This window comes from Protopterus annectens, chromosome 4.part1 (assembly GCF_019279795.1).
Source record: "Protopterus annectens isolate FY-2018-M chromosome 4.part1, PAN1.0, whole genome shotgun sequence".
Lineage (NCBI taxonomy): Eukaryota > Metazoa > Chordata > Ceratodontiformes > Protopteridae > Protopterus > Protopterus annectens.
The window spans coordinates 805,185,723-805,210,744 of record NC_056734.1 but is presented as its reverse complement, the minus strand read 5'-3'; the positions used below and the strand labels follow the sequence as shown (position 1 = coordinate 805,210,744).

General features: G+C 38.1%; 1 protein-coding gene across 2 annotated transcripts in view; it reads left to right on the top strand.

Annotated features, from left to right (window-relative positions):
* Nucleotides 1-25,022, top strand: part of LOC122801418 (tyrosine-protein phosphatase non-receptor type substrate 1-like) — a 256,652-nt gene that overhangs the window by 167,402 nt on the left and 64,228 nt on the right. For both annotated transcript variants that reach the window (XM_044070932.1, XM_044070933.1), the window contains one exon: nucleotides 20,741-21,076. In XM_044070932.1, coding sequence (XP_043926867.1) covers nucleotides 20,741-21,076 — 336 coding nt within the window. The remainder of the gene's footprint in view (nucleotides 1-20,740; nucleotides 21,077-25,022) is intronic.

Genomic DNA, 25,022 nt, shown 5'->3' with positions numbered 1-25,022 from the left:
CTAATTTTCATAATGGTCTAGAAAATTCTTTGATTATGTCACACCACCTATGCAAGACTTTTTTGAAGGGAGTATTACATGTTAAACCTCCAGTCAAGCCTCCCTTAGATCCCTGGGACTTGACTATGGTACTTCAATCTCTTACAGGCTCTTCCTTTGAGCCTTTTGATTCATGTGACTTAAAATGTTTGTCTTGTAAAACCATACTTCTAGTAGCAGTCACCTCAGTAAGAAGAGTATCTGAGCTGCAGGCCTTGAGTGTCAAGAGTCCTTACTTGATCTTCCACACAGACAGGGTGTCCCTTCGTACTGACCCTTCCTTTTTACCCAAGGTCATTTCGGGTTTTTCCATTAATCAATCTATTGACCTGCTGGTTTTCTTTCCAAGGTATTCTAACAGAGGGGAGTACCTTTTGCGCAGCCTTGATGTGCACCGGCAGCTTTGTTGTTATTTGGACAGGACTAAATCTTTCAGGAAAACAGACCAATTGTTTGGGGCCTTTGCAGGACCCAGATTGGGTAAACCTGTTTCCAAAGTGACCTTATCCTCTTGGCTTAGAAACGCCATTACCTTTATCTACCAACAGAATAAGCTACCCTTACCTTCCAGAATAAAAACTCATTCTACCAGATCTATGGCTACCCCTGTAGCTTTTCATTCCAGAGCCTCTATGGATGATATATGCGCAGCAGCCATGTGGGCAAGACCTCATACCTTCATATCTCATTACAAACTGGATTTGGCCTCCAGGGGACGAGCATCTTTTGGTTCTATGGTGCTCAGGAATCTCCTACCTTAGGGCCACCCAGGACTCAAGTAGCTGGGGACTCGGTCCTATCTGTAAAGTATGAATAAAGATTTACAACTTCAGATAAAAAAGTTATGTCTTACTATAACATTCCATCTGAGTTGTAGATCATTATTCATTCTTTACTTCCCACCCTCCTTCCCCCTGCCTGGACTCCTGGTGGATCTCAGGTACTCCTGGTTAGGGTATCTGCTCAGACAGAGCCTCCTACCTTTTCTATTACTACATCTTTACCTTGGGTGGGCAAACTTGATCTGGAGTATCTAGGAGAGGGGCATTGTGGGTAGGTTCTTAGCTGAGAGTTTTTGGCTTGCACGAGCTGGGAAACAGCTGTTTTGGTTCCAAGGACGGAACCGAGGTCCTATCTGGAAAGAATGAATAAAGATCTACAACTCAGATGGAACGTTATGGTAAGACATAACTTCTTTTTATCAAACGTAATTGAGTTTTGATTAAATTTTAATGGACTATTCCACCAAGCAGATTTTAGGGCCAACTCCTTGTCCAAATAAGATAGAAACTTTATGACTATTGATCTGGGAGGAGTAGAGGAGGATGTTGATACTGTCTTTCCTAAAGATCTATGAGCCCTTTCAATACCAAAGGACAGACCCTCCTTTAAATCTAAAATCTCTGGAATCCAGGTATTCAGGACAGAAATGATATCTTCTCCTTCAGCTCACTCAGGGATGCCAAAAATCCTTATATTTGACCTTCTCTCCCTGTTTTCCAGGTCATCCACTTATTGAGAAGCCAAATGTTTTGTTTGATGAGAAAATCTTTCTGGCTTTCTTCTTCCTTCAGTCTTTCATCAAGATCATTCAGGGATGCTTCTGTGTGTTATTCTGGATTGATGCTGCTGTTTAAGTTCCTTGAGAGAATCTGTTTCTGACAATTTTCCTTGAAGTTTTGTAAATTCTCCTTAAAATCATCCATTTTTAGTGAGAGTTCTTGTAGAGCAAATGTCACAAGCTGCATTTCTTTTTTCAAAGCCATGTCAGAATGAGAAGTTTTTGAAGTGCTCATCTCTACAAATGATATATTCTCCTTTATAATTTGACAAAGTTCACCAAAGTTACTAAGAATATAGTTTATACTTTCATCTATCAATTCTAAGTATTTTTGTTAAAATAAAATAAGATATTTCCTGTTTTTTATATTAGTTTCATGAAGCTCTGGAAAAACTGCTGCTATCAGTTGGCCATCTTGGCTCCACCCCCCCATATTTCAATAATTTAAGGATTATATGAAAAAACACTGAGCCAGAGCTACATGAAGCACCCGCTCTGTTTCAGCGGCAAACAAGATCTGGGAAATGCACTAGAGCATCATGGGATAGGGAGTAAGCCACAAGCTAGTTGGAGACCTTGAGCTATTGTTAGCTGCTGAGTTGGAACCATGAATCAATTCCGAACCCACAAGTACAGATTGAAGGCAAGACAGGACAACTTCATATTACCCAGATAGTTAATCTTGTGAAGAAATCTGGCAGGGTAAATTACTCTGGGCACAGATTAATGCAATGAGTGTACAAATTACACAGGCAGAAGCCTTACAACTCTCTGCTAAAACAGTACAGAATTATTTTTGTTGTTTTATAAGGCAGAAGTTGAACTGTAGATGATTTTAATGTGAGACATCCGCGGTGGTGCAGCGGTAGCATTGTTGCCTCATAGCAAGAGGTTCTCCCGTTCGATTCTCGGCTGGAATGCAGTGAGTGCCTTCTGTGTGGAGTCTGCATGTCCTCCCTGCAGTTGGGTGGGCGTTCGAAAGACATGCATAAATGGGTGTGCCTTTGTTGAAGGTTGGACGTCGTGCCGGCACCTTGGCGTTCATGAAAATCTACTGCCAATCATTAGCGGACCGGAGTTCCGCTGTGGTGTCTCCTAACCAGGAAAAGCTGAAAGACAAACAACACCAACATTAGTTCACAGCTAAGTAAAATATTAGTATTTAAGTTTGAGCTCAAAGTAATATACTTCATCCCCCCTATTTCTGTATGTCAACAGAGGAGAAACTGTGGTGTACTGTAAAGAGAACCAACCACATGCAATATAATTTATGAGAGCATTAGCATGTGTCCCTGCCTAAAGAAGTTGCATGTATTTTGTTTGAAAAGATAGCACGAGGAATTTCTTGAAAGTTTATAGCTGTTCAAGTTTCCTAATATTCTCTGGAACGTCATTCTACATTACAGATGCAGTTTTGGAAATGTTTTTTCACAGGTGGTAAATGTGAAGGTGCCTGGCATTGTGGTTTCTGACAGCATAGGTTTGGAGTCTGAAATACAGTTTTTTAAGATGGGGACAATAATTTTCATTCAAAATTTTAAAAGTCAGTGTGTGAAACAACATTATAGCCCTCAATGGTACAAGAAGCGGTCTGTCTGAGTTCATTGTAGAACAGTTGTGTTCTCTGATGTTAGTTTAATAAAGCTAACACATTTTATTCATGTAACTGTACTACATAAGCTAGTTAATACTGGATTCACTTCTGGTGTTGTACATTCGTTTGAAAGCTATTTTGACTATATAACATATAGAGTAGTGGGGTCAAACAAAATCACACATGCAGGATTCACTAAGATGCGATCTCATCAGATTCAATTGCTAGTGTGGAAAAAGGTAAAAGTTCTAGACAGAATAAGCAGCCATGGCAGGAAAGGGATTTGAAGATTATTTTTAACCTTAAATTGAGATTCTAGGATAGACAAATAGCAGAAAGACATACCTCTCAGTTGTCCAGATGTTTGCAGAATGTTCAGATTTTGCCTCATATTTTTGGTCTGCTTCTTGTAAAATCTGTGGTTTTCTGAATCATTGAGCATTACAGTCAATAAATATTGACAGACAATTGAGCGTAGGTCTTCATATCCTTCTGAAAATGCATGTTAATACAACACGTGTTACTCTAACAACTTTCTAAGTTTATAAGAGCAATACTTAAAATCGGTCCCCATTTGTGGGCCTTTGTATCCTCAGTTATTTTTGGCTTTGTCCAGATTTCCTGTGTTGAAAGGTTGAGAGGCATGCAGAAAGGTAAGTGGAACATGGACATGCATAGGCATGGCCATTTCCAGCAACAGCTGGTCAGTGATTGTGGCATTTTATTTGTCCACAGTAAGGCAACAGCTGAAGCAATGCATTTAGTTCTGAACACTATATTTCTTAGCTACCTCATGAGGAAGGCCAGTAAAGACAGTGTATAGTCTGTAGTGTTAGGAAAATGAATGGGTGTACAAAGAGCTGAATGTGGACATAAAGATGATAACGAGGTGAGGAGACCTCTAAAGTGTAAGTGAGCTTTAATAAGGCATGTGAAAACAGCTGCTGTTAAGGAAATGTGGAAAGATCCATATTCTACAGCTTCAGTTTTTCAACATAGGACTTGTCCATGCAGTTACCATTGAGATGACGTACTATATGGTTACGTTCTGCCATCTAGTGGCAGAGTTTCATTTTTTCCATCTACGGAGCATACCTTTATAAAGGAGGAGAATACAAAATTTAAGTTATGCTGCAGAATATTAAAAGTAAAAACATGAAAATGATGTATCATTTCTTGCAATGAGATCAGGGCATGCAAAGCTTGCTTGCATTGCTAGAAATGTTAAAGGAGAGTACAATTATGTATTGCAGTGTTATTGTACATATGTCCTTTTCCTGATATCAACATTCAACCTTTCATTCATTATTAAAATATTTATTGAATATTTGTGCAATTCAGGCAGATCATGTTCCAAGACAGTAACCCAGCTAATAGTATAACTTAATACATATGAACACGATCCAGTGAGCATCTTTGTGCATCTCCATGTGCTCAAGCACATTCTCTCTTGTGTCACTCATCAGTGATAGTGATTTGTCTGCAAAAAGCAGGCTCATACCCAACCTGCTTAAAGCCATTCTCTCTGCTGTCAGGCTCCGGCCTAGTAACAAAGAGCTATACTACTGCCCTAGTGCATTGTTCTACTGGTAACAAAGAGCTATACTACTGCCCTAGTGCATTGGTCTACTGGTAACAAAGAGCTGTACTATTGCCCTTCTAGTTCGGGAAATGCTCATTGATGCATTACGGCGTGGATGCAGATAATCAATTTTCAGCAATCCTGCATCTTGTTGCTACTCCGCACCATATCCATCATTAACATATACTTAAAGTTATGGTTGCCACCTTTTCAAGTGCCTAAAATGGGGAGTGTCTTACCAAAGCATGAGAATTTGCAAGAAAAAAACACACCCTCAAACAACACAAAATGTGTATTCTGACTTTGTTGCTAAAATAAACAGCAACTTGTAGTACATTACTTGATTTTGTTAACTTACACCAAGTTAAGGTGTCTGTGCTATGGTAATGCAGTTTTCTAAAATATTTAGAGGAACAATGCAAAGATGTTTTGCATCTGAAATATCACTACATTTGTTGTTTTTCATGTGTTTTTCACAGGGCACAGCTGACCAAATCAGAACTAGTCAATTGAAAGGGGGGCATATAGTAATCAGCCCTGATGATGCATACTACTTCTAAAGTGAAAGCGACATGAAGTGATGTTCTTACAGTAAGCTTGTAACGAACTACCAGAAATGGATGCTACTCACATCATCTGTTCTCTATAGCTGTACGATACATTATGCTACTATTACATCTTCCAAAAACATGAATATGCTTGTTTTCAAGTACATTCCAGTGACAACAACTTGTCGTAATGGCTCTGAAGCCTTGCTTAAGGGTGGTAATTATAGTCTGGGATTTGATAGCTGCACAGCTGGTATCCACAAAGAGCCCCATTATATGTATATGCAAATAAACTAAGAGCACTGAAAAGGAAAATGAGAAGGAATTTTGAAAAGCATGTCTGCTTACAGCAAAAGTGTATAGTACCTAAAGTTAAGTATTAAGTACATATAAGGTATTACAAGAAAATCAAAGGCTTCATATGACTTTGTATCAGTTTGGATATTGCAGGGGGATATGGCTATGTGCAGTCACACTTGAAAGACTTAATAGGCAAGTAGCAGACTGCGCAGTTTTTACTATTAATGTTTAAAAAAAAAAGGGTTTAAAATGTTTTATATAGGGGCATTCTTACTTGGACACCCTGTTGTTTGCTTTAAAGAATGGGAAGGTGAAGATAGGAAAGACTGAAAAAGGGGAGATACGAAAGAGGGAGACACAGAAAGAATACATCAAAAGGGTTGTGCTGGAGGAGGTGGGAGAGTAGGAGCATTATGTTTTTAATGGGGATTGACCCCTCCCCCATATTTTTTCAAGATGCTTTATATAAGAAGGTAATGTAAATAGGAAGTAGGTAAGAGGATGTAGGAGAAAGGGTAAGGGAAGATGGGGTGACAGCGAGTGGTACCAGCAAGAGTCCTCAGTCCACAGAGTCTCAAAAATTTCCACTGCCAGATGGTGTTGCAGTAGAGGACCCTGCTGACTGGGTAGAGGCCTGTGGTGTTGCAGTGGTTGGCTCCAACTGGGGCTGTGAGCCTTCAATCTGCTGAAGAGGGGCCTGAATTGGCTGAAGTAATTTATCTGCAACCTTTTTTATCTATTGGATCAGAAATTATTTATATACAAAACTACACATAATTTGAAAATGTTTTGAGTTTGACCAGAATTACACACAAAGTACATATGTTTTTTTAGAGAGTGCGTGTGGATTTTATGGACTTCATGTATTAAAGGATTTTTATAAGTACAACTGAATCCGAGTTTAATACGGCACATTACAGCATCCTTTTTCAAGTGTTTTTACTTTCTCGTCTTTACCGAACTGTGATCCTACTTGTACTTGCATACATTATACATTGTTTTTGTTTTTTTCTACAAGAGTTTCAGTCCAAAGCACTTGAAAATTACTGTCTTGAAGCTATGGACTTCAGCATCTTGCAACTTGGGCAGGCTGCCGCTCATGCTAAACTCGAATATGAGTTCAAGCAAGCAACTACTTCACCATAGCCAAACATATTATTCTAGTTAAGTGATCAGGGAATTTAGGGTTAGTGTGCGGGAAGGAAGATTTAGGCTTATGGAGTGAGGGCTAGGATTAGGGACAAGTTGAGAGTTTTAGTGCTAGACTAATGAACAACAAAAGCCTCCTGGCACACCAATCCAACGCAAGTAAAAAACGTGTAGAGGAATGGACAATAAATAAGGTTTAATTTAACAAATAAAACAGGTTAAATAAAGCGCTTTTCGTCGCCTTGATTAAGACAACTTCTTCAGATTTACACATGTTCACAAGACCATTTAAATAACAAGCAGAACCATCATGTGGTCAAGTTTTGACTAATCAAATGCTTTCATGTGTAGGTTCCAAAAGTTTTTTAAAACATACTAAAAGTGTTAAAAATATATCACAACATTCTCAATATGTCTCTAACAACTAATCTACTGACTTTTGTAAAAATGTCACCAAAAAGCCTACTTTTACATGTATAACAAATAAAACATATATATACATGAAAAAAATATGAAAAATATATATATATATTAAATTAAAATAATAACATAAACCATGTGTCTAAATTCATTGTTGTAACAAATTTCTAAACAGTAGTTAAAGATATTAATTATATTAGTTAAAAATATTAATTAAAAATATAAGTAATACTTTTCCAACTGTAAACAGTAAATGATAAAACAATGCATCTAATATTGTACATTATCTTTTCAGACTCATTAGTTTTAAAAGACATGTAATGTTACAATGGTCATTTAACCCAGGTTCACAAAAGGCATTAGATCTAATTTGCCATGACAATTCGCCCTCCTCAAGTAACAAGTTGAAGGGCCCACCCCGAATGTCATGTTGAATTTGATCAATAGCTTTAAAAGTAAAGTTATGGCCTGGGTACATTAACTTGTGTCTAGCTAGGGCATTGTCACTTTTGTTAGTATTCATGGCATAAATATGTTTGTATATTCGATCTCTAAGCCTTCGCTCAGTTTTCCCTATGTAGAATGCTTTACAGAGGGAACATAGGGCAACATAAATCACCATTTTTGAGTTACAGTTTAGGTTGTATTTCATGTAAATTTTTCTACCATTTATATTAAATATATAACCTGTGTTAATATATCTACACATGCCTCACAGCAAGAGGTTCTCCGGTTCGATCCTCGGCTGGGGTGCCTTCTGTGCGGAGTCTGCATGTCCTCCCTGTGGTCGCGTGGGTTTCCTCCGGGTGCTCCGGTTTCCTCCCACATCCCAAAGACATGCTGCAGGTGGATTGGACACTCTAAACTGGCCCTAGGTGTGCGTGTGAGTGTGCCTTCTGTGGAAGGTTGGGCGCCGGGCTGGCAACTCGACACCGTAAAACTCCACTGCCATTCAATGTGCGGACAAGGTGATCCGCTGTGGTGACCCCTAACCGGGAAAAAGCCAAAAGAAGAAGAAGAAGAAGAAGTTAATATATCTACACATACTACAACAACCACATTTAGTCATGCCCATCAGTCTATGTGCGTTCTTATGATTATGAGCTTCCAATATATTTTTTAGATTGTTACCTTTCCTAAAAATAATTCTTGGTCTCAAATTTATTTTTTCCGCCAATAATTTGTCTTGTTTTAACAGTTCCCAGTTCTTAAATAATACATTTCTTACAACTGTACTGTCTGTACTAAATGTTGTAATGAAACTGTATTCAAAATTCTCCACTTTGTTCGACTTATTCATTTGGACACTACTTAAGTTGTCATTATTGTGTTCCAAATTTAAAGGACTAAGATCTAATGTGTCCAGTGTTCCTCCGTCCCCTAAGATTGCTTTTAAAAGGCCACTTGACCTTTTCTTAAACACTTCGTCGGAAACTGACTCTATTAAAGATAGGGGTACCCTCTTTGTTGAAACATACTAGTTAATAAATTACATTCATCGAGAAAATCAGGTTCCCTCGACACCATTCTAGCTGCTTTGATCATTTGTCCTTTAACAATGGATCTTTTTTGTGGGTTAGGGTGGGAGCTAGAAAAATGCAAAAATGCATTACAATATGTGTCCTTACGGTGTATTTTTGAAAAGTACTGTTCTTTCACTTTGTCTTTAGACAAGTTTTAGTGCTAGAGTTAAGGCTCTGGTAAGGCTACAGTGTGTTATAGGATTGGGTGCTGGAAAGGCAAAATAGTTACAGATCAGACTAGTTGGAGTTCAAGCACTTGCACTTTTTTGAGCAACTGGCAGTGAGCAAGTGTGTTATGAGCTTCTAGCATGCGAGAGCTTATAACAGTCCCATTGTTTTTACTATTAGTGCATTAACATTTCAGTGCACCTTTTATGGGGTCTATATCACTTCGTCAAAACGGCAGAAGTTCGAACACCATATGTTCAAACTTCTATCCTCGAAGTGCAAAACCATCGAAGGCTTAGAACAGTGATTTGTTTTCCCCCAGGGAAAGAAATCGCTGTTCCAAGAAACACACACACAACACAAGCACACCAAAAAAACAACAATCCACACACATACACTTAAAATCCTACATCTAACTCTACACTAAACTGTACATTCACGACTATCTATCCACTTACCTTAACCCAAACCCTAACCCTAAGGTCCGTCACTATCGCACACTCACTTGACCCATGCCCTAACCCTAACTCACCTATCCTTCCCTAACCCTAAAGTCTGTGGCTATCGCACACCCACCTCACCCGCGCCCTAACCCTAACTCACCTAACCCGTACCCTAACCCTAATGTCCACACAATCGCACACTTACCTGAACCCTATCCGTAACTTTCCACCACAGTGCTGCAAATCGCGAAACCACAGAAACGGCCCACTGAATTCTTTCCCTAGGAAAGAATTCTGTGTTCCGCAGCTTCGCGATAATCAGTTTTAGAACTTCACAGTTCGAACATATGTTTCGACGAACTGATAAGAACCCCCTTTATGTTATTTTTGCTACTAGTTTATTGAAGTATAGGCAAAGGTAAATTAAATGTCAGTCAAATGAATTAAAACTTACCTTAGCTATCATCCTTTTGTTGGCTTGATATGCCCTAACTATCTAGTCAATGTGGATGTTCAGTCTAATTTTACCCATTCTGTAATCAGTGCTTTATCACATGGTATTATTAGACAATATTTAATGCTTACTAAAATCCAGCTACTACTCAATCAACAACAAAATCTGTGAGAGAAGTAAATATATACACAACCAGGAGGCCACTGTCTCATCCAAACAATCTTCAAGTTTCACACAAGCCCACCCCACCTTTACAAGCAAGCATCATGCCTATATATGCATTTTCTCTTAAGGAATCACTTCCTAAACCTCAAATAATTAGTGTTCAGGCCTTCTACCATTAATGTAGCACATCCAGCAAGAAGATGTGTAAGTATTTCCAGTTCTTTTTTAAAGGACCTACGTTTGTCTGTTTCTCCCAGCAACATGTAAGTAGTCCACTATCCTGGGCTTCCATTATTAACATTTCATCTTTTGATTTCAAATCACCTCTCCTTAACTATTCCTGCTTCAAATCCTGATCAACATGAGGTTGTTCCAGGAGATCTCTGTACTTCCCGCAATATTTATGTCTTTTCCACATTTCTATCCTTCTCATCCGATCCTTATCCTTATATGCTTTCTTTTTTTTTTTTCTGGGCACATTCAGTTGCTCTGATTTTTGCCTGCCTCTGGTTTGTTTTCTGTTCCTACTTAACACCAGAATACTTCTGCTAAACTAAACAGAGAGATCACCTTAGACTTCCTCTCCTTATGTTTTAAAACTTTCCCTGTTTTGGGATCTGACAAGGTCAACAGATATGTATGCAGTCCCATGACTAGCTCTATATATCTAATCAGTTTCAAGGAGGCCCATACCTCCTTCAGAATGAGGAATATGTAATATTGGTATATTACACTGATTTTATATATCATTTGATAAGAGTGAAGCATTTTTCCTGTTTTTCTGTCTATATGATCTAATACCTTGTGGGGCCAGTCAATCACCCTAAAACTGTAAGTTAGATTAGGAAAAGTAAATTGGTTTATAGCTTGGACTTCATTCCTTGATGTCAAGGCTGTTTTCGATATTGGTTTCAGTCTTCCTGAATAATTCCCTACTGAGTTTTATTCACAATTGTCCATGTTTTATTGCCAGTTCTTCATCAGTTCCCAAATAATTATACAATCCCTAATTGTGATTCTTCAAATTCCTTCATATCACAATCTTCTTCCAGATTGATATTTTCTTGGTACTGCAACTTTCCTCTTTAAACATTGCTTTTGTACATTTATCAAGACCAAATAACATTCTTAGATCATCTGAGAAACTTTTAACCATTTGCAGTTGTGCTTTCAGCTCTTCATCTGATGAATTATACACTTTTAAGTCATCCACAAAAAGTAGATCAGAAGTCCTTAAGCAAGGTTGTTTTCTGGAAGCCAAATTGTAATAATGACCCAATCTGTTAAGTAAACAACTTAATGGGTTAAGGGAAAGACAAAACAGCAGCAGTGAGAAAGAATTACCCGGGAATATCCCCCTTTGAGTTGTTATCCCTGGGATAATAATTTGCCCTTTGTCATGGCTTAACTGCAAAGTGGTTTGGCACTGTTTCATTGTCACTGTAATGTAATTGATCGATGTAAGAAGCATATTATACAAATGTAAGCATTCTTTTTCCATGAATGTGGGAGTCTGTCAGATGTTTTTGGTAATCTATCCATGCTATACTTAGATTCTTCCCTTTTTTCAATTCTCTATTATGGCTTTATTTAGCAGCAAATAATTCTTTGTTCTATATGACTTTCTTTTGTTACACCTTTGTTCTATTGTCATGATTCATTTTTCCCCAAAATGACTATAAACTCTCTCTGCATCAATTCCAGTATATAGTCTATACATCATCAGAAGGCAAGTTGTTGGTGTATAATTTTAGGATGGCTTACAGATTCACAGTTAAGGAAGAGTATAATTTTTCTTGTTAACCAGGTTGGTAATTCTTACTCAGGGCTAAATCTTTGTGTAAATATGTTAATACTTTTAGTTGGAAATCAAGTATTACATCTGGCCCTGGGGTTTTCCATTCAGGAGCTTTTCATAATTTTGTTTCAATTTCTCTGTCTGTTACTTCATCTCATTTCATATCCTCTCCATTTGAACTCCTTACTGTTTCTTTTAAATTTTCATCCATTCAGCATCATCAAAGCATTACTTATTTTGTACTTTCCTTTAGATTTTTCTGCATATTTTTTAAGTTTTTCTGCCTGTGCTGATCTTTAGTTTATTATGTGCAATAGTATATGATAGAACCTAGCATTTTTGATACTGTGCATTGCTTTTATCAAGTCTTTTATTTTTGTTTATCTATTCCCTCTTCTATATTCTCCTAACAGTGATATTTCTTCTCTTAATTGCTTTATAGTTTTCTCTGTTTGGTGCTTCCATGGTGGCATTTTATTTTTCCATTTCTTTCCCTTACTGCTCAATGTTTTTGTGGTAAGACTTTATCTGTTATTAATTTAGCTGCACAGTAATATAGCATACTTACTTATGTTATATCACTTGAATTTCTCTTAATAGTCATGATTATTGTGTTCATCTGTTTGACTTCTAATGTTTTGGGTCTTATTTACTTTCTGTAATCTAGTTATTTTATCAACCTCAATATGTCCATCCATCTCTATTTAATCAAGTAGCTCTTTCCTTAAATCATTTTCTTCTAAAAATGAGAACACATTCTTTGTTCTCCATTTCCTGTGGGCATTCTAATGAAAGTTCCAGAACATCTTCCCATGACATATACCCTTGAGATGCATCCTGTGTCATCTGCTGCTCCTTCATATGGGAACTCAATGGCCCATCACTCCACAACATTGCCTGCATCAGTTACCATTGTTTCCTGCTTCTTTCCTTGCTGTGCAACTTCAACCGGACATTTGTTCCAGTTTCCTATAGAAGGCTCCAGAGCTATAGCCTGCTATAGATTACATTCCATGTCCCCCTGATGAGCAGGAAAAAGTTATGAGTTTGCTACCTCAAGTGTTAATAAATTGGAGTACTCTTATGATGCGTGATGTCAGTCATCCAGCTATTTATTAGAAGGCATACGCCACTAATAGTATGCATGCTGAGTGATTCCTTAACCTAATAAATGTGAACTCATAAAACAAATAGTTGGCCTACCCATCAAGGTATTGCCAATTAAGGCATCATTCTGCATGCCACTTATTTTATCTTGATCCCTGGTAAAATCAATAATGAAACAGTGGTCTTCTCAGTCAAAGTCACAAATAAATGCTTATTGAACAGTTCTGAGTTAAGCATTTTAAAAAGGTAAAATGTGAAACTTCTAGGATAAGCTTTTGCAATTCTGTTGTAGCCACAATGTCACTTGTAGCTCAGAGTTTTGTTCATATTTACTAAGATGTGTATAGCAAATATAATGAGGAATTTAAAAATAAGCCACCTTGTTGGTCAACCAACATATATAATAACTACAATAAAAGGGAAAAAAAACTAAATGACTACAACAAATTGCAGTCTGCCCACCTAAAGGACTTACTTTGAAAAAAGAATAAAAAACTAAAAACCACAATTAGGAAGGTTAAAACCAAGCAGGAACTGAAAAGAGCAGCAGAACCTGAGGATAATTAGAAATTGCTTTTAAGCTGAGATGGGAAACTATGAAAATCACCCAACAATTATCTAATCCAGAATAACAATATGTGCATAAACTCAAAGGATATTTCCAGTATACTAGTAGATATATTCAGTTCCACTTCTAGCCAGCTACAGCCACAGAAAGTTAAAAAAGTAATGAGTCCAAACGTTCTCCAAAATATACCATAAAGTAAGCCATAACTGTCTTCTCTAAGGTTAAAACTACCACCATGCCCACTAGTATTCCTGGATACCTAATTGCCAGTGTCAAGAATGTCTTATCAGAACCTCTCTTAAATCCTTTCAGTCGTAGCCATCCACTAGGTATGTTCCTGAAGCATATAAAAATGGCTATTGCAATGCCCTTGTACAATGATAACCATACCTGTGACCCTGGTAACAACAGACCCATTAAGTTAACTAGTGTAATTTGAAAAGCCATGCAATGCATCATATCCGACTTTATAAACTTAGCGATTGAAAATCTTACTGCTTTGATAACTCACCAATTCAGCTTCATAAAGAGTAGATCATGCTTATTGAACCAAGTAAACTTCTTCAGAATGGTCGAAAAAGTTGTGAATGGCAACTGCATAGTTTACACAGCACAACTCAACCTGGCTAAAGCCTATAACACCATTCTCCATACTGATATTTTCAAAACATTCAGTGTCCTAAACATAAACCCTGGTATTGTGAGGTGGATAATAAACTGGCTGTCAAACATAACAAACATAGTTAAAGTAGTTGGAGCCACCTCAAAAAGTTAAAAGATGACCGGTGGTATCCATCAGGGCTCTGCACTGGAAACTCTCCTATTCAGTATCTACCTCCCCAATGTTCATACCAACAATCTAGACCTATGGCTAAGTACACTTGCTGATCATTGCAAGCTATGTCTTAATGTTTGCTCAGTTTCCTATACCACTTCACTGCAGCTTGATTTAAACGTTGCAAATAACTGATGTAAAGAAAGCATGCTTAAACAAAATATTTAAAAATGCTGTAGTTTTAAATTTGTGAAACAAAGCTCTTTCATCCAGAATCATAGATGGGATGGGATAAAGGGGACAGCCACCCCAGGCACAAGGAGTTGGGGGTATGAAGATGATGCTTTCTTACAGTACTGGCATTCAGACTATTGTAATTTATTTCATGGTTGCTGAATTGATTAAGCACTTACTATGTAGTATTGTAGTTCTAGCAAGTCACTTGATACAGTGTACATTTGGATTTGTGGCAAGTGTCTTATTACAGTTAGCCTAATAGACACTGTGGCTCAAAAGGCATTCCTGTTTTGATCGAAAGTGGATTTGTATCTGGAAGTTTTCCTGTACTTTTGTCAATAGTCTTTAGCTACAGACAGAGAATTTCTCAGGATTCCAGGCCTTATGTCTTCTATTATTCTCATGATTCCCTTTGTCAGGTGACATATGCGGTTACATATGACAAAGTCTAAGTTCGACTTAAAAAGTATGTGGACCAACACTCTCACTCAGCAGATTTTCATATTCCAGTCTTCAGCTTTATCAAGTCAGAGCTGCATTGGTGGAGGGATCAGACCTTCCTCAAACGTACTTAAAATTAAAAACAGTTAAAGTGCAAGCTCTTGCTCTTAGTATTAACTCAGTCTGTGCCTCAGCCAGTGGTAGATGACTCTACAGTGACCGCTGCTGCGACCTCAGACCACTTACTGCTTTCCTCGAATTCGTCTGCTGCAGCCTTGCCAGCCATCATAGACTGGGTATCAGAAATGTCCTCTTTGGCTGTTCCAAGGTGAAAAAAAAACAGAAAATTAATCATTTTGGTGACAAGGGCATGTCTTCTGTAGATTAAAATGATGTCATTATGATAGGTTAGAGTGTGTTGCAATATTTTAATCCTGGATGTCAAGTGCCTCATGTTGTTGCTTACTCCTCTACTCCAAAGGAAGAAGATGTTTGTTCTGAGGGTTCTGATCTAGACAAAAACAGGTTAATGTGACCTTAAGGGTCCAAAGCTCAATACTGTAATTCTTTGAAGAACGAGTCTGAATTTGTACATTTGGAAACTTTCTCCTATTTGAGTCTGCCTCCAGACTGAAGGATGCAGTTGCTTGATAACAGGTGAATGTTCCCCCTGAGTTGAGCAGATATTTTGATTTATTAGATCAAGCCATGTGTACTGCATCCATTCCTTCTATTGTGTCAGCCTTGAAAGATGCTTTTAATGCTGCCTGCAATAATCCTGACTCTCAACTATGTGTAAAAAGGCAGCTAAATTGCATATAGTTTCAAGCTAACAAATTTATTTTTTATCTTCGAAAAGACCCAGCTGATGTCTTTCTCTCTGCTCCTAATGAGAACAGATGCCGTATCACCTCCAACTCAGTTCTTTGGGATAAAGAGGGCAAACATCTGGACAGGGTGGTTAAGATAAATTTTCTTCCTCCACTTTAACCTTTAGAATTCTCAATTAACAGGACTATATGTGGAAATTTATGCTTATATGTGCCAATAGTTTGAGAGAATTTCTGCTTCTCAGTCACCTGAAGGAAGATCTTACTTGAATCAGATGGCTGAGAATCAAGGTTTCCCTTTTTCTCCACCCACCCCAACACAATCTGTCTTAACCTATTCCAAGATTTTGTTTGTGGAGCAGTTTCAGTGGGGATAAAGGGCAAGGACTGTGGGACAGTTCAGAAGATCAAAGCACATCAGTGCAAAAGATACATTGGCAGTGAGCCATGTGATAAGGTCCCTGCATTGTCTGTGGAGCACAGGTGCTTTACAGATCATAACAAATAACAACATGGTAATGTGGTACATAAACAAACAAATGGGCACCAGATAGCACCCTCTAGTCTGCCTGTCAGTGATAGCTTGGGAGTTAGCTCTTCAGCATTCCTAAACTCTTCAAGCTTCTTATATATTGTCAGAGCAAAACATAATGGCAGACAAGCTAAGCAGATCCTAGGCAGACCCTCATGAGTGAGAACTCTGAACACAATGGTCTTCAATGACTTTATCCAGATGTGGGGAACACCTCAAGAAGATCTGTTCACCTTCTTTCAAAACTAACAATTAAACATGTTCCATTCAAGGAATCGCTGGAAGAAAACCACAAAAACAGATGTTCTGTCATTCCCCTGGTTGGGGATGTTCCTATATGCATGTTCACCCTTTCCAATGATTTCTAGGCTAATACTAAAGATTCAGACTCTCCAGAAATTATTGTTGAGACTGCCTTCTGGCCCAGGCAAATCTGGCTCTCCTTTCTTAATGAACTGGCCAGAGGCAATTACCACAAGCTTCCTCATAGACTGGAAAGACAAGTGGAGGTTGATACACCTGAAAATGAAATAACTTCAGCTGACTGCCTGGATAATTCAATTTTGATACCTTTGGGCACCTCTTTCATGAGGATGTGCAGCAGGTACTAAAGGAGGCAAGAAAATGTGCTACTAGACAATCATATTTTGGCAAGTAGAAGAGATTTTCTAGTTGGTGCCTAGCCAATTACCAGGGATCCATTAGGGATCTTGTACCACTGGTGCTTAAACATTTGTGTGAGTTACTATCCTCTGGCCTATATTATGCCTCTATTAAGGTGCATCTTGCAGCCATTTCTGCATGTCTACCCATTGCTCTCACTCTTTCTTCTCTATTTGTTTTGAAACAGTTCTTTAAAAAATAGTTTTATTCCTGAGACTTCCATGTAAACAGGTTTCTCCTCAATAAGATCTCAGTTTTTTGCTAGAAAAATTAACCATGTCACAATTTGAATCTGCCAGTCAAAGTTTATTCAATTGGACAACAGCTCTTCCAATTGCTCTGACATCTGGATGAAAATTAACTGAGTTGCAAGCTTTCATGGTGGGTGAACCCTATCAGATTTTCATAGAGATATGGTCACTGTATGCAGAAACCCCTCTTTTATGTCCAAAGCCATTTAAGAGTTTACATTGAATTAAACCATCAGTCTTCCTGTTTTCTATCTGAATCCTAAAAACAAGGGAGAAACTATTCTACTTGCTCTAGATGTGCATAGTTAACTCAGGTAATGTCTTGACAGAACTAAGTCTTTGGGGAAAGCTAACCAGATTTTCTGGGACTAAAAAAGGCCAACATCTATGTAAACAGACTAGTTCAGAGTGACTGTCTCCAGCTATTGTTTATTTATTTATTTTATTTTCACCATGGAAAATCCATTCCAGGCACTGTTAAGACACACTCTACTAGGGCCCTAACTTCTACAATGGCATACTGGAAAGAGGTGGACACTAGAAGCACAGCATTTCAGATGTAGCAACTTGGTCCTCTATCCATACATTTACAAAGCACTACAAGCTGGATACCTTTTCCAGAGCAGGCTTTGCAAGGACCATTCTCCAGGGGTACCTGGAGTCTTATCCTTCCTCCTCCACCCAGGATGGATAAAGCTATGGTAATCTGCCCATGGGCTACTGCAGCAGTGCGAAAGATGGACACAGTACAATTAGATAAGTTGCACTAACTCTCACAGTACATGTTCACCTTTTTCACTACTGCAGCAGTGTGAATGATGGACACACTACAGTTAGATAAGTTGCACATAACTCTCACAGGAGGTATTCACATTTTTCACTATTGCAGTAGCCATATCCACCTTCCTTACCCTTCTTGTAAATAGTTTTTATGAGATACATAGTGTATTTTTTGTTGTTTATATTTGGTCAATTCAGGATGAGTTCCCCATATTATTGTTGAGGGGCAAGAAAGCCTTAAAGGTTTTTAGTCACTCTGGCCATTTACATAAATCTCTTCAAAAAGGGTTCAACTTATAACCAGCCAGAGTGACAGTGTGGGAAGGGGTGAAAGTTGGAAGCTGGTCATTTGCTGTATTCTTGATAGGATACAACCCAGAGGCTACTGCAGCAGTGAATAATTTGAACATCTACTGTTATAGTTAAGTACAACTTGCACAACTGTACTTTTCATTTATGGTTCTGGAAGACGAAGGATTAATATTCATTGTTTTCTTTGTTAATGGCAATCCAAGCAAGAATGTACTTCATGTAATTGACAGAAAAATGGATATTTAAACACTGCTGATTGAAGTTTATGCAGAAGGACTTTCAAAAAATGGAAAGAGTTACACAGTGAAATGCTGAAAAAGAAAGGGCCTATGGCACAAGACGACAATCACTGCCATTTTAGGCTGCATATCTTGTTTTTCAATTGACATTTATAGAACAATGCATGACCAAAAGTGGAATTTCAATACTCAGACCACCTAACCCATTCAGCCACACACACACACACACACACACACACACACACACACACACACACACACACACACACACACACACACACAAACACGTGCACAAGGGAAAAAAAACATTTTTTCTGGAGGGTGTGAGTGTCCACAACATTCAGTTAGGAGAAGACTCTCCTTACTGACACTTGTATATGCCAAAGTCTGAGGATGACATCCCCATCAACTGAAAAATGGCTTACTCTTTATAAAAGCCATCCATCTCAAAAACACTGTCTCTAAAACAGCATGCAATGACTGCTACTTTTATGAGGCACACAACCTTTAATTCATGAAGTCTCAGGTATCCAATATTTACAGTATGTCTGAAATGCATCTGTCCACATGTATACTTCTAAATAAAACTGTACTAAAATCAAGGACAGACTATCACAACAATTTAGACCAAAACTTTTACTGCCACCATTCCTTCCTTTATCAAGTTTTTCTATTTGCTCTCTACACACCCTCAAAAGGATGTCAGAGGTCAAACATTTCACACCAGGTGTTGAAAAAGTGTAAAGTGATATATCTGCTGCAAAGAAGACAAATTCATAATTCCATATCTGCGGGATGTGATAGTAATACAGGAATAACAGCACAACAAGGCAAACAGTTTGATTGTCAGGGTGCTGGGATGTACTGTTAAATGTCTGACTGCAGTTGAAATGTGGCAGTGTTTCAGTTATATAGAACTTTAATGAGGTTTTGCCTATAGTCAACTTTTAGTTTTGAGGTCTTTATCTTAGGAAGAAGAGGATTGTAAACAGTTTGGAAAATTACCATTATTCAAACTCAGTAGGTCCAGGCAGTAAAATAAAAGCACATCAAAGTACTAAACAAAATACTAAACACACATTTAAAGGGATACAAGACATATTGTGAAGATCTTAAATTTATTAGACATTAAAGAGGCAAATGATATAAAGCAGTCTGTCCAGAATGCTGAGGTCTGGCCATGTGTTTGCAAACAGAAATCAATATTGCTGAAGTTTGATAGGGTTATGCAAAATTACTTTTTTATATTAAGGATTAGGTTCATAGGTTCATACAAGGCTATCTGCCCAAGGGCATTTATAAGCCCAGCCCATAGTTATGTGGCTTTCGCCACCCCTTTAGTTTGAATAAAACTATGCCTATTATTTTGCTGTGCCTCTGTCAAGCAGTGACACTGAAGTAATCCCTGGGGTATATCTGCGATCTCCCATCCATTGGTCAAGATTCCTCTTGAACAAGGCCAGCAAGGTGCTCTGCCTCACATGTACCGGGATTTTGTTCCACAGCATAGGGAGTCTCTGGGTGATGAATTTGTCCCTCCAGCACGTTCTATTAATAACCGTGTCAAGGTTTAAGTCTCCCGCCCTTGTGGTTCTGAGGGATCTAGATTTTTTGAGGTGAAGCATATTCATCAAATCTGGGTTTGACATGGCCTTATATGTCAGGCACAGGTCACCTCTGAGCAAGCGGTATGAGACTGAATAGAGCTGGAGTTCTTTCAGTCGGGCAGCATAAGACATATTTTTGAGACCCTTTATCCTTTTGGTGAGGAACTTTTGGGGCCTTTCCAGCTGCTGCAGGTGTCGGGTCAGATACATTCTGATTGGGGCATTGTACTCAATCATTACATCAACTTAAATTGACCTGACAGTCATGTAAAGTGAAAAAGTAAGGTCAACGGTATTCAGATAAGTGTGTCAGGGAAAGAAATAATCAGCGAAAGTAATGGAGCTAAAGTACATGAGATGATAACAGGGCAAATTAAGTTAGCACCTTAGAAGAATAAAGCTCACAGAGAAGGTCACATTGTGTATGTAGATGGTGCGGGTATGCTAGATGAATCCCTTATCTTCTTCTCTTACTGTGATACTTATTTTTACACAACTACAGCATTACTGAGATTACCTGGAAACAGTAGAGGTGGTATGGTGGATAAAATAATGTGATGTGATGAGTGCTGTCATAGGTCAGCTCTCCATTTATTTACTAATTGTATAAGTAAAGCTGTATTAATCTTGCACGTTTTTTTTTTTCAAATTAAGGCCAGCCTACTAGGCCCTCCCTGATGGCTGAAATCTTGGACTCTGATGAAGACAGCCTTATTCAGCTTCAGTGCATGTCACATGGGTTCTTCCCTGCTTCCCTTAATGCAACATGGATAATCAGCGGGCAAGAAAAGTACGAGAATGAAATCAGCTGCAACTTTGCGAGGAATGAAGATGGAACATATACTGTTATAAGCATGTTAAATATAACCACGCTAACAGCAAACAGCAGCACAGACATTCATCTCGGGTGTGAAATTCAGCATGAAACCCTGGAAGCATCTTTAAAAAGCAAGTTAGTAAAACTCTCTCTCCACACTGGACCCCATACAAGTAAGGATATCTCTGACATTATATGTTTTAAGTGGATATATATATAAATATATACAGTTATAGATGTAGATAGTTATATATATGTACATGTATATGGTTACATCTTAAAATGTGTAATACTGAAAACACTGAACCTCAAATAATCAAATAAAAGACTGAATGTGCAAGACACTGAATACTACTAATATTGAATTATAAAACATTGAATAATGCTTAGAAAAAAAAAACTATATCCTATACTCCAGCTACAAAACTAAGATCAAGTGTTTTTAGGGAAATGTTTTTAATAATGTAAACTGTAGTGTTAGAGATAGAAATGGGCTCAAGGTTAGCATACATTAGTACTGAGGGTAGTAATGTAATCTGTAGTGTTAGAGTTAGGGGTAGGGTCAGGGTTAGCATACATTAGTACTGTCAGTAGTGTAATCTCTAGTGTTAGATTTAAGGGTAGGATCAGGGTTAGCCTACATTAGTAGTGTGGGTAGTAATGTTATCTGTAGTGTTAGAGTTATGGGGTAGGGTCAGGCTTAGCATACATTAGTAGTGTGGGTAGTAATGTTATCTGTAGTGTTAGAGTTAGGGGTAGGGTCAGGGTTAGCATACATTAGTAGTGTGGGTAGTAATGTAATCTGTAGTGCTAGAGTTATGGGTAGGGTCAGGGTTAGCATACATCAGTACTGAGGGTAGTAATGTAATTTGTAGTGTTAGAGTTAGGGGTAGGGTCTGGGTTAGCATACATTAGTACTGTCAGTAGTGTAATCTCTAGTGTTAGATTTAAGGGTAGGATCAGGGTTAGCCTACATTAGTAGTGTGGGTAGTAATGTAATCTGTAGTGTTAGAGTTAGGGATAGGATCAGGTTTAGTATACATTAGTACTGAGGATAGTAATGTAATCTGTAGTGTTAGAGTTATGGGTAAGGTCAGGGTTAGCATACATTAGTGGTGTGGGTAGTAATGTAATCTGTAGTGTTAGAGTTTGGGGTAGGGTCAGGGTTAGCATACATTAGTACTGTCAGTAGTGTAATCTCTAGTGTTAGATTTAAGGGTGGGATCAGGGTTAGCCTACATTAGTAGTGTGGGGAGTAATGTAATCTTTAGTGTTAGAGTTAGGGATAGGTAAAGGGTTAGCATACATTAGTACTGTCAGTAGTGTAAACTCTAGTGTTAGACTTAAGGGTGGGATCAGGGTTAGCATACAGTAGTAGTGTGGGTAGTAATGTAATCTGTAGTGTTAGAGTTAGGGATAGGGTCAGGATTAGCATACATTAGTACTGAGGGTAGTAATGTAATCTGTAGTGTTAGAGTTAGGGGTAGGGTCAGGGTTAGCATACATTAGTACTGAGGGTAGTAATGTAATCTATAGTGTTAGAGTTAGGGGGTAGGGTCAGGGTTAGCATACATTAGTACTGAGGGTGGTAATGTAATCTGTAGTGTTAGAGTTTGGGGTAGGGTCAGGGTTAGCATACATTAGTAATGTGGGTAGTAATGTAATCTGTAGTGTTAGAGTTAGGGGTCGGGTCAGGTTTAGCATACATTAGTACTGAGGGTAGTAATGTTATCTGTAGTGTTAGAGTTAGGGGTAGGGTCATGGTTAGCATACATTAGTACTGAAGGTAGTAATATAATCTGTAGTGTTAGAGTTTGGGGTATGGTCAGGGTTAGCATACATTAGTAGTGTGGGTAGTAATGTAATCTGTAGTGTTAGAGTTAGGGGTAGGGTCAGGGTTAGCATACATTAGTACTGTGGGTAGTAATGTAATCTGCAGTGTTAGAGTTTGTGGTAAGGTCAGTGTTAGCATACATTAGTACTGTTGGTAGTGTAATATCTAGTGTTAGATTTAAGGGTGGGGTCAGGGTAAGCATATATTAGTGGTGTGGGTAGTAATGTAATATGCAGTGTTAGAGTTAGGGTTAGGGTCAGGGTTAGCATACATTAGTACTGCGCGTAGTAATGTAATCTGTAGTGTTAGAGGTGGGGCGGGGTGAGGGTTAGCATATATTAGTAATGTGGGTAGTAACGCAATCTGTAGTGTTAGAGTTAGGAGTAGGGTCAGGGTTTGCATACAATAGTACTGAGGGTAGTAATGTAATCTGTAGTGTTAGAGTTAGGGTAGGGTCAGGGTTAGCATACATTAGTAGTGTGAGTAGTAATGCAATCTGTAGTGTTAGAGCTAGGGGTAGTGTCAGGGTTAGCATACATTAGTACTGTGGGTAGTAATGCAATGTAATCTGTAGTTTAGAATAAGGGGTTGGGTCAGGATTGGCATACGTTCGTAGTGTGGGTAGTAATGTAATCTGTAGTGTTAGAGTTAGGGGCGGGGTCAGGGTTAGCCTACATTAGTAGTGTGGGTAGTAATGCAATCTGTAATGTTAGAGGTAGAGGTTGGGCCAGAGTTAGCATACATTAGTAGTGTGGGTGAGGGAACTTTAAAATTTGTCCCAAGCCAATGGCAAATAATTTTCTTCAAGAACTGCATGCATTAATTATTAGTGTACTGTTGCTGGAGAAAGTCATATCCAGTGGGTGGTAGCACCTGTCAGCTCTTCTTAAAAGGAAAAGCCAAAGCCTTTGAAAAATTCCTGGAGTACTGGAAGGTAGGGTTATAAAACTGGCCCAAGATCTGTACACTGCAAAAAAGGAGAAAAAAATAGTTTATAAAAAGTTTCACTTGGTCACATAGCATTCTTAATTCTGATTATTAAGTGACAACAGTTGGTTGAAAAGTACATATTTGCCAGATGTACAATAAATAAAGAAAATGGACACTTCCTGATATTTATGCCCCAATTTTAAATATATTATTTTGATCTGTAGATATTTAATTAAGCAATTTGTTTCTCAACTGTCAAACAGAGCAGAAATAAAGTTTAGTGGTTTTATTCAATCTTCATTGCATTTTTACAAAATGTAACAAAAGTATTCTGTTAAGAGCAATGCCATTAAAAAAATACACTTTTTAAAAATCTAAAACTTATAGTGTCAGTGTATTGTAGAACTGAAAAGTACCAGTTGGTTCCAACACAGTCAACTGCAGAAAGACTAGCCATAAATCAATAAAACTGCTCATACCACAGTGGTGAGACCGGGTATACAAAGCTCTGAAAAAATAAGCAGGCAGGCACAGTACCGAAGGTCATGCTTTAATGTCTAGGTAAAACAAACTCACAACTGAGCCAATCTTAATATGATAATACAAATCAGCACTTGCTTTAGTGACAGTAGAATATGACACTTTTAAGAGTTTCTATTACTGATGACATAAAAATGTTGCATTAATTTCACTTGAAAAATCAAACAGCCTGCACATTGTGAAGCAGGGGATTGACAGTACATCACGCTTACTTGAAATTATTTTATCAGGCAGGTGTAGCACTGCTGTTGATAGGACAGAAAGTAAGTACATACCATGCATTATTTACAGTATCAGAATGAAATGCACCATGATAAAGGGCTTGTATACTGACCTCATGAAAAATCCACAGTACTTGAACAATATGAAAAGTTCTTATTCATTTTCTGTTAAACTCACACTTTTTCTGACTTCCTTATAATAGTTGCTTTATATCACCTGTACATTACACAAAATGTGATCCTGTCATAGCTCTGTGTGTGTGAGCTTCTAATAAATCCTAAAATTGTTTATCACACAAACTTTGGTGATGTTAAGCCTTAACACAGTAGTCACACATGCATTGCCATTGTTCTCCACTTAATCCCACACACACGGCATGTTACTTATATTTGCAGTTTGCTACATGGTCATCCCAGCATTAAAGAAATGTTAACTTCTGCATATGTCACACTGCTTAAAAATCAATGTCAGGAAACCCAGTACAGAAATACCCTCTGTCCCATGTACCACTGTCAGGGTGGAGGACATCTCATTTGCTGTATGAATATATGCACCATTTAGAAGCAATATCTGGCAACTCTCAGTATGTGATC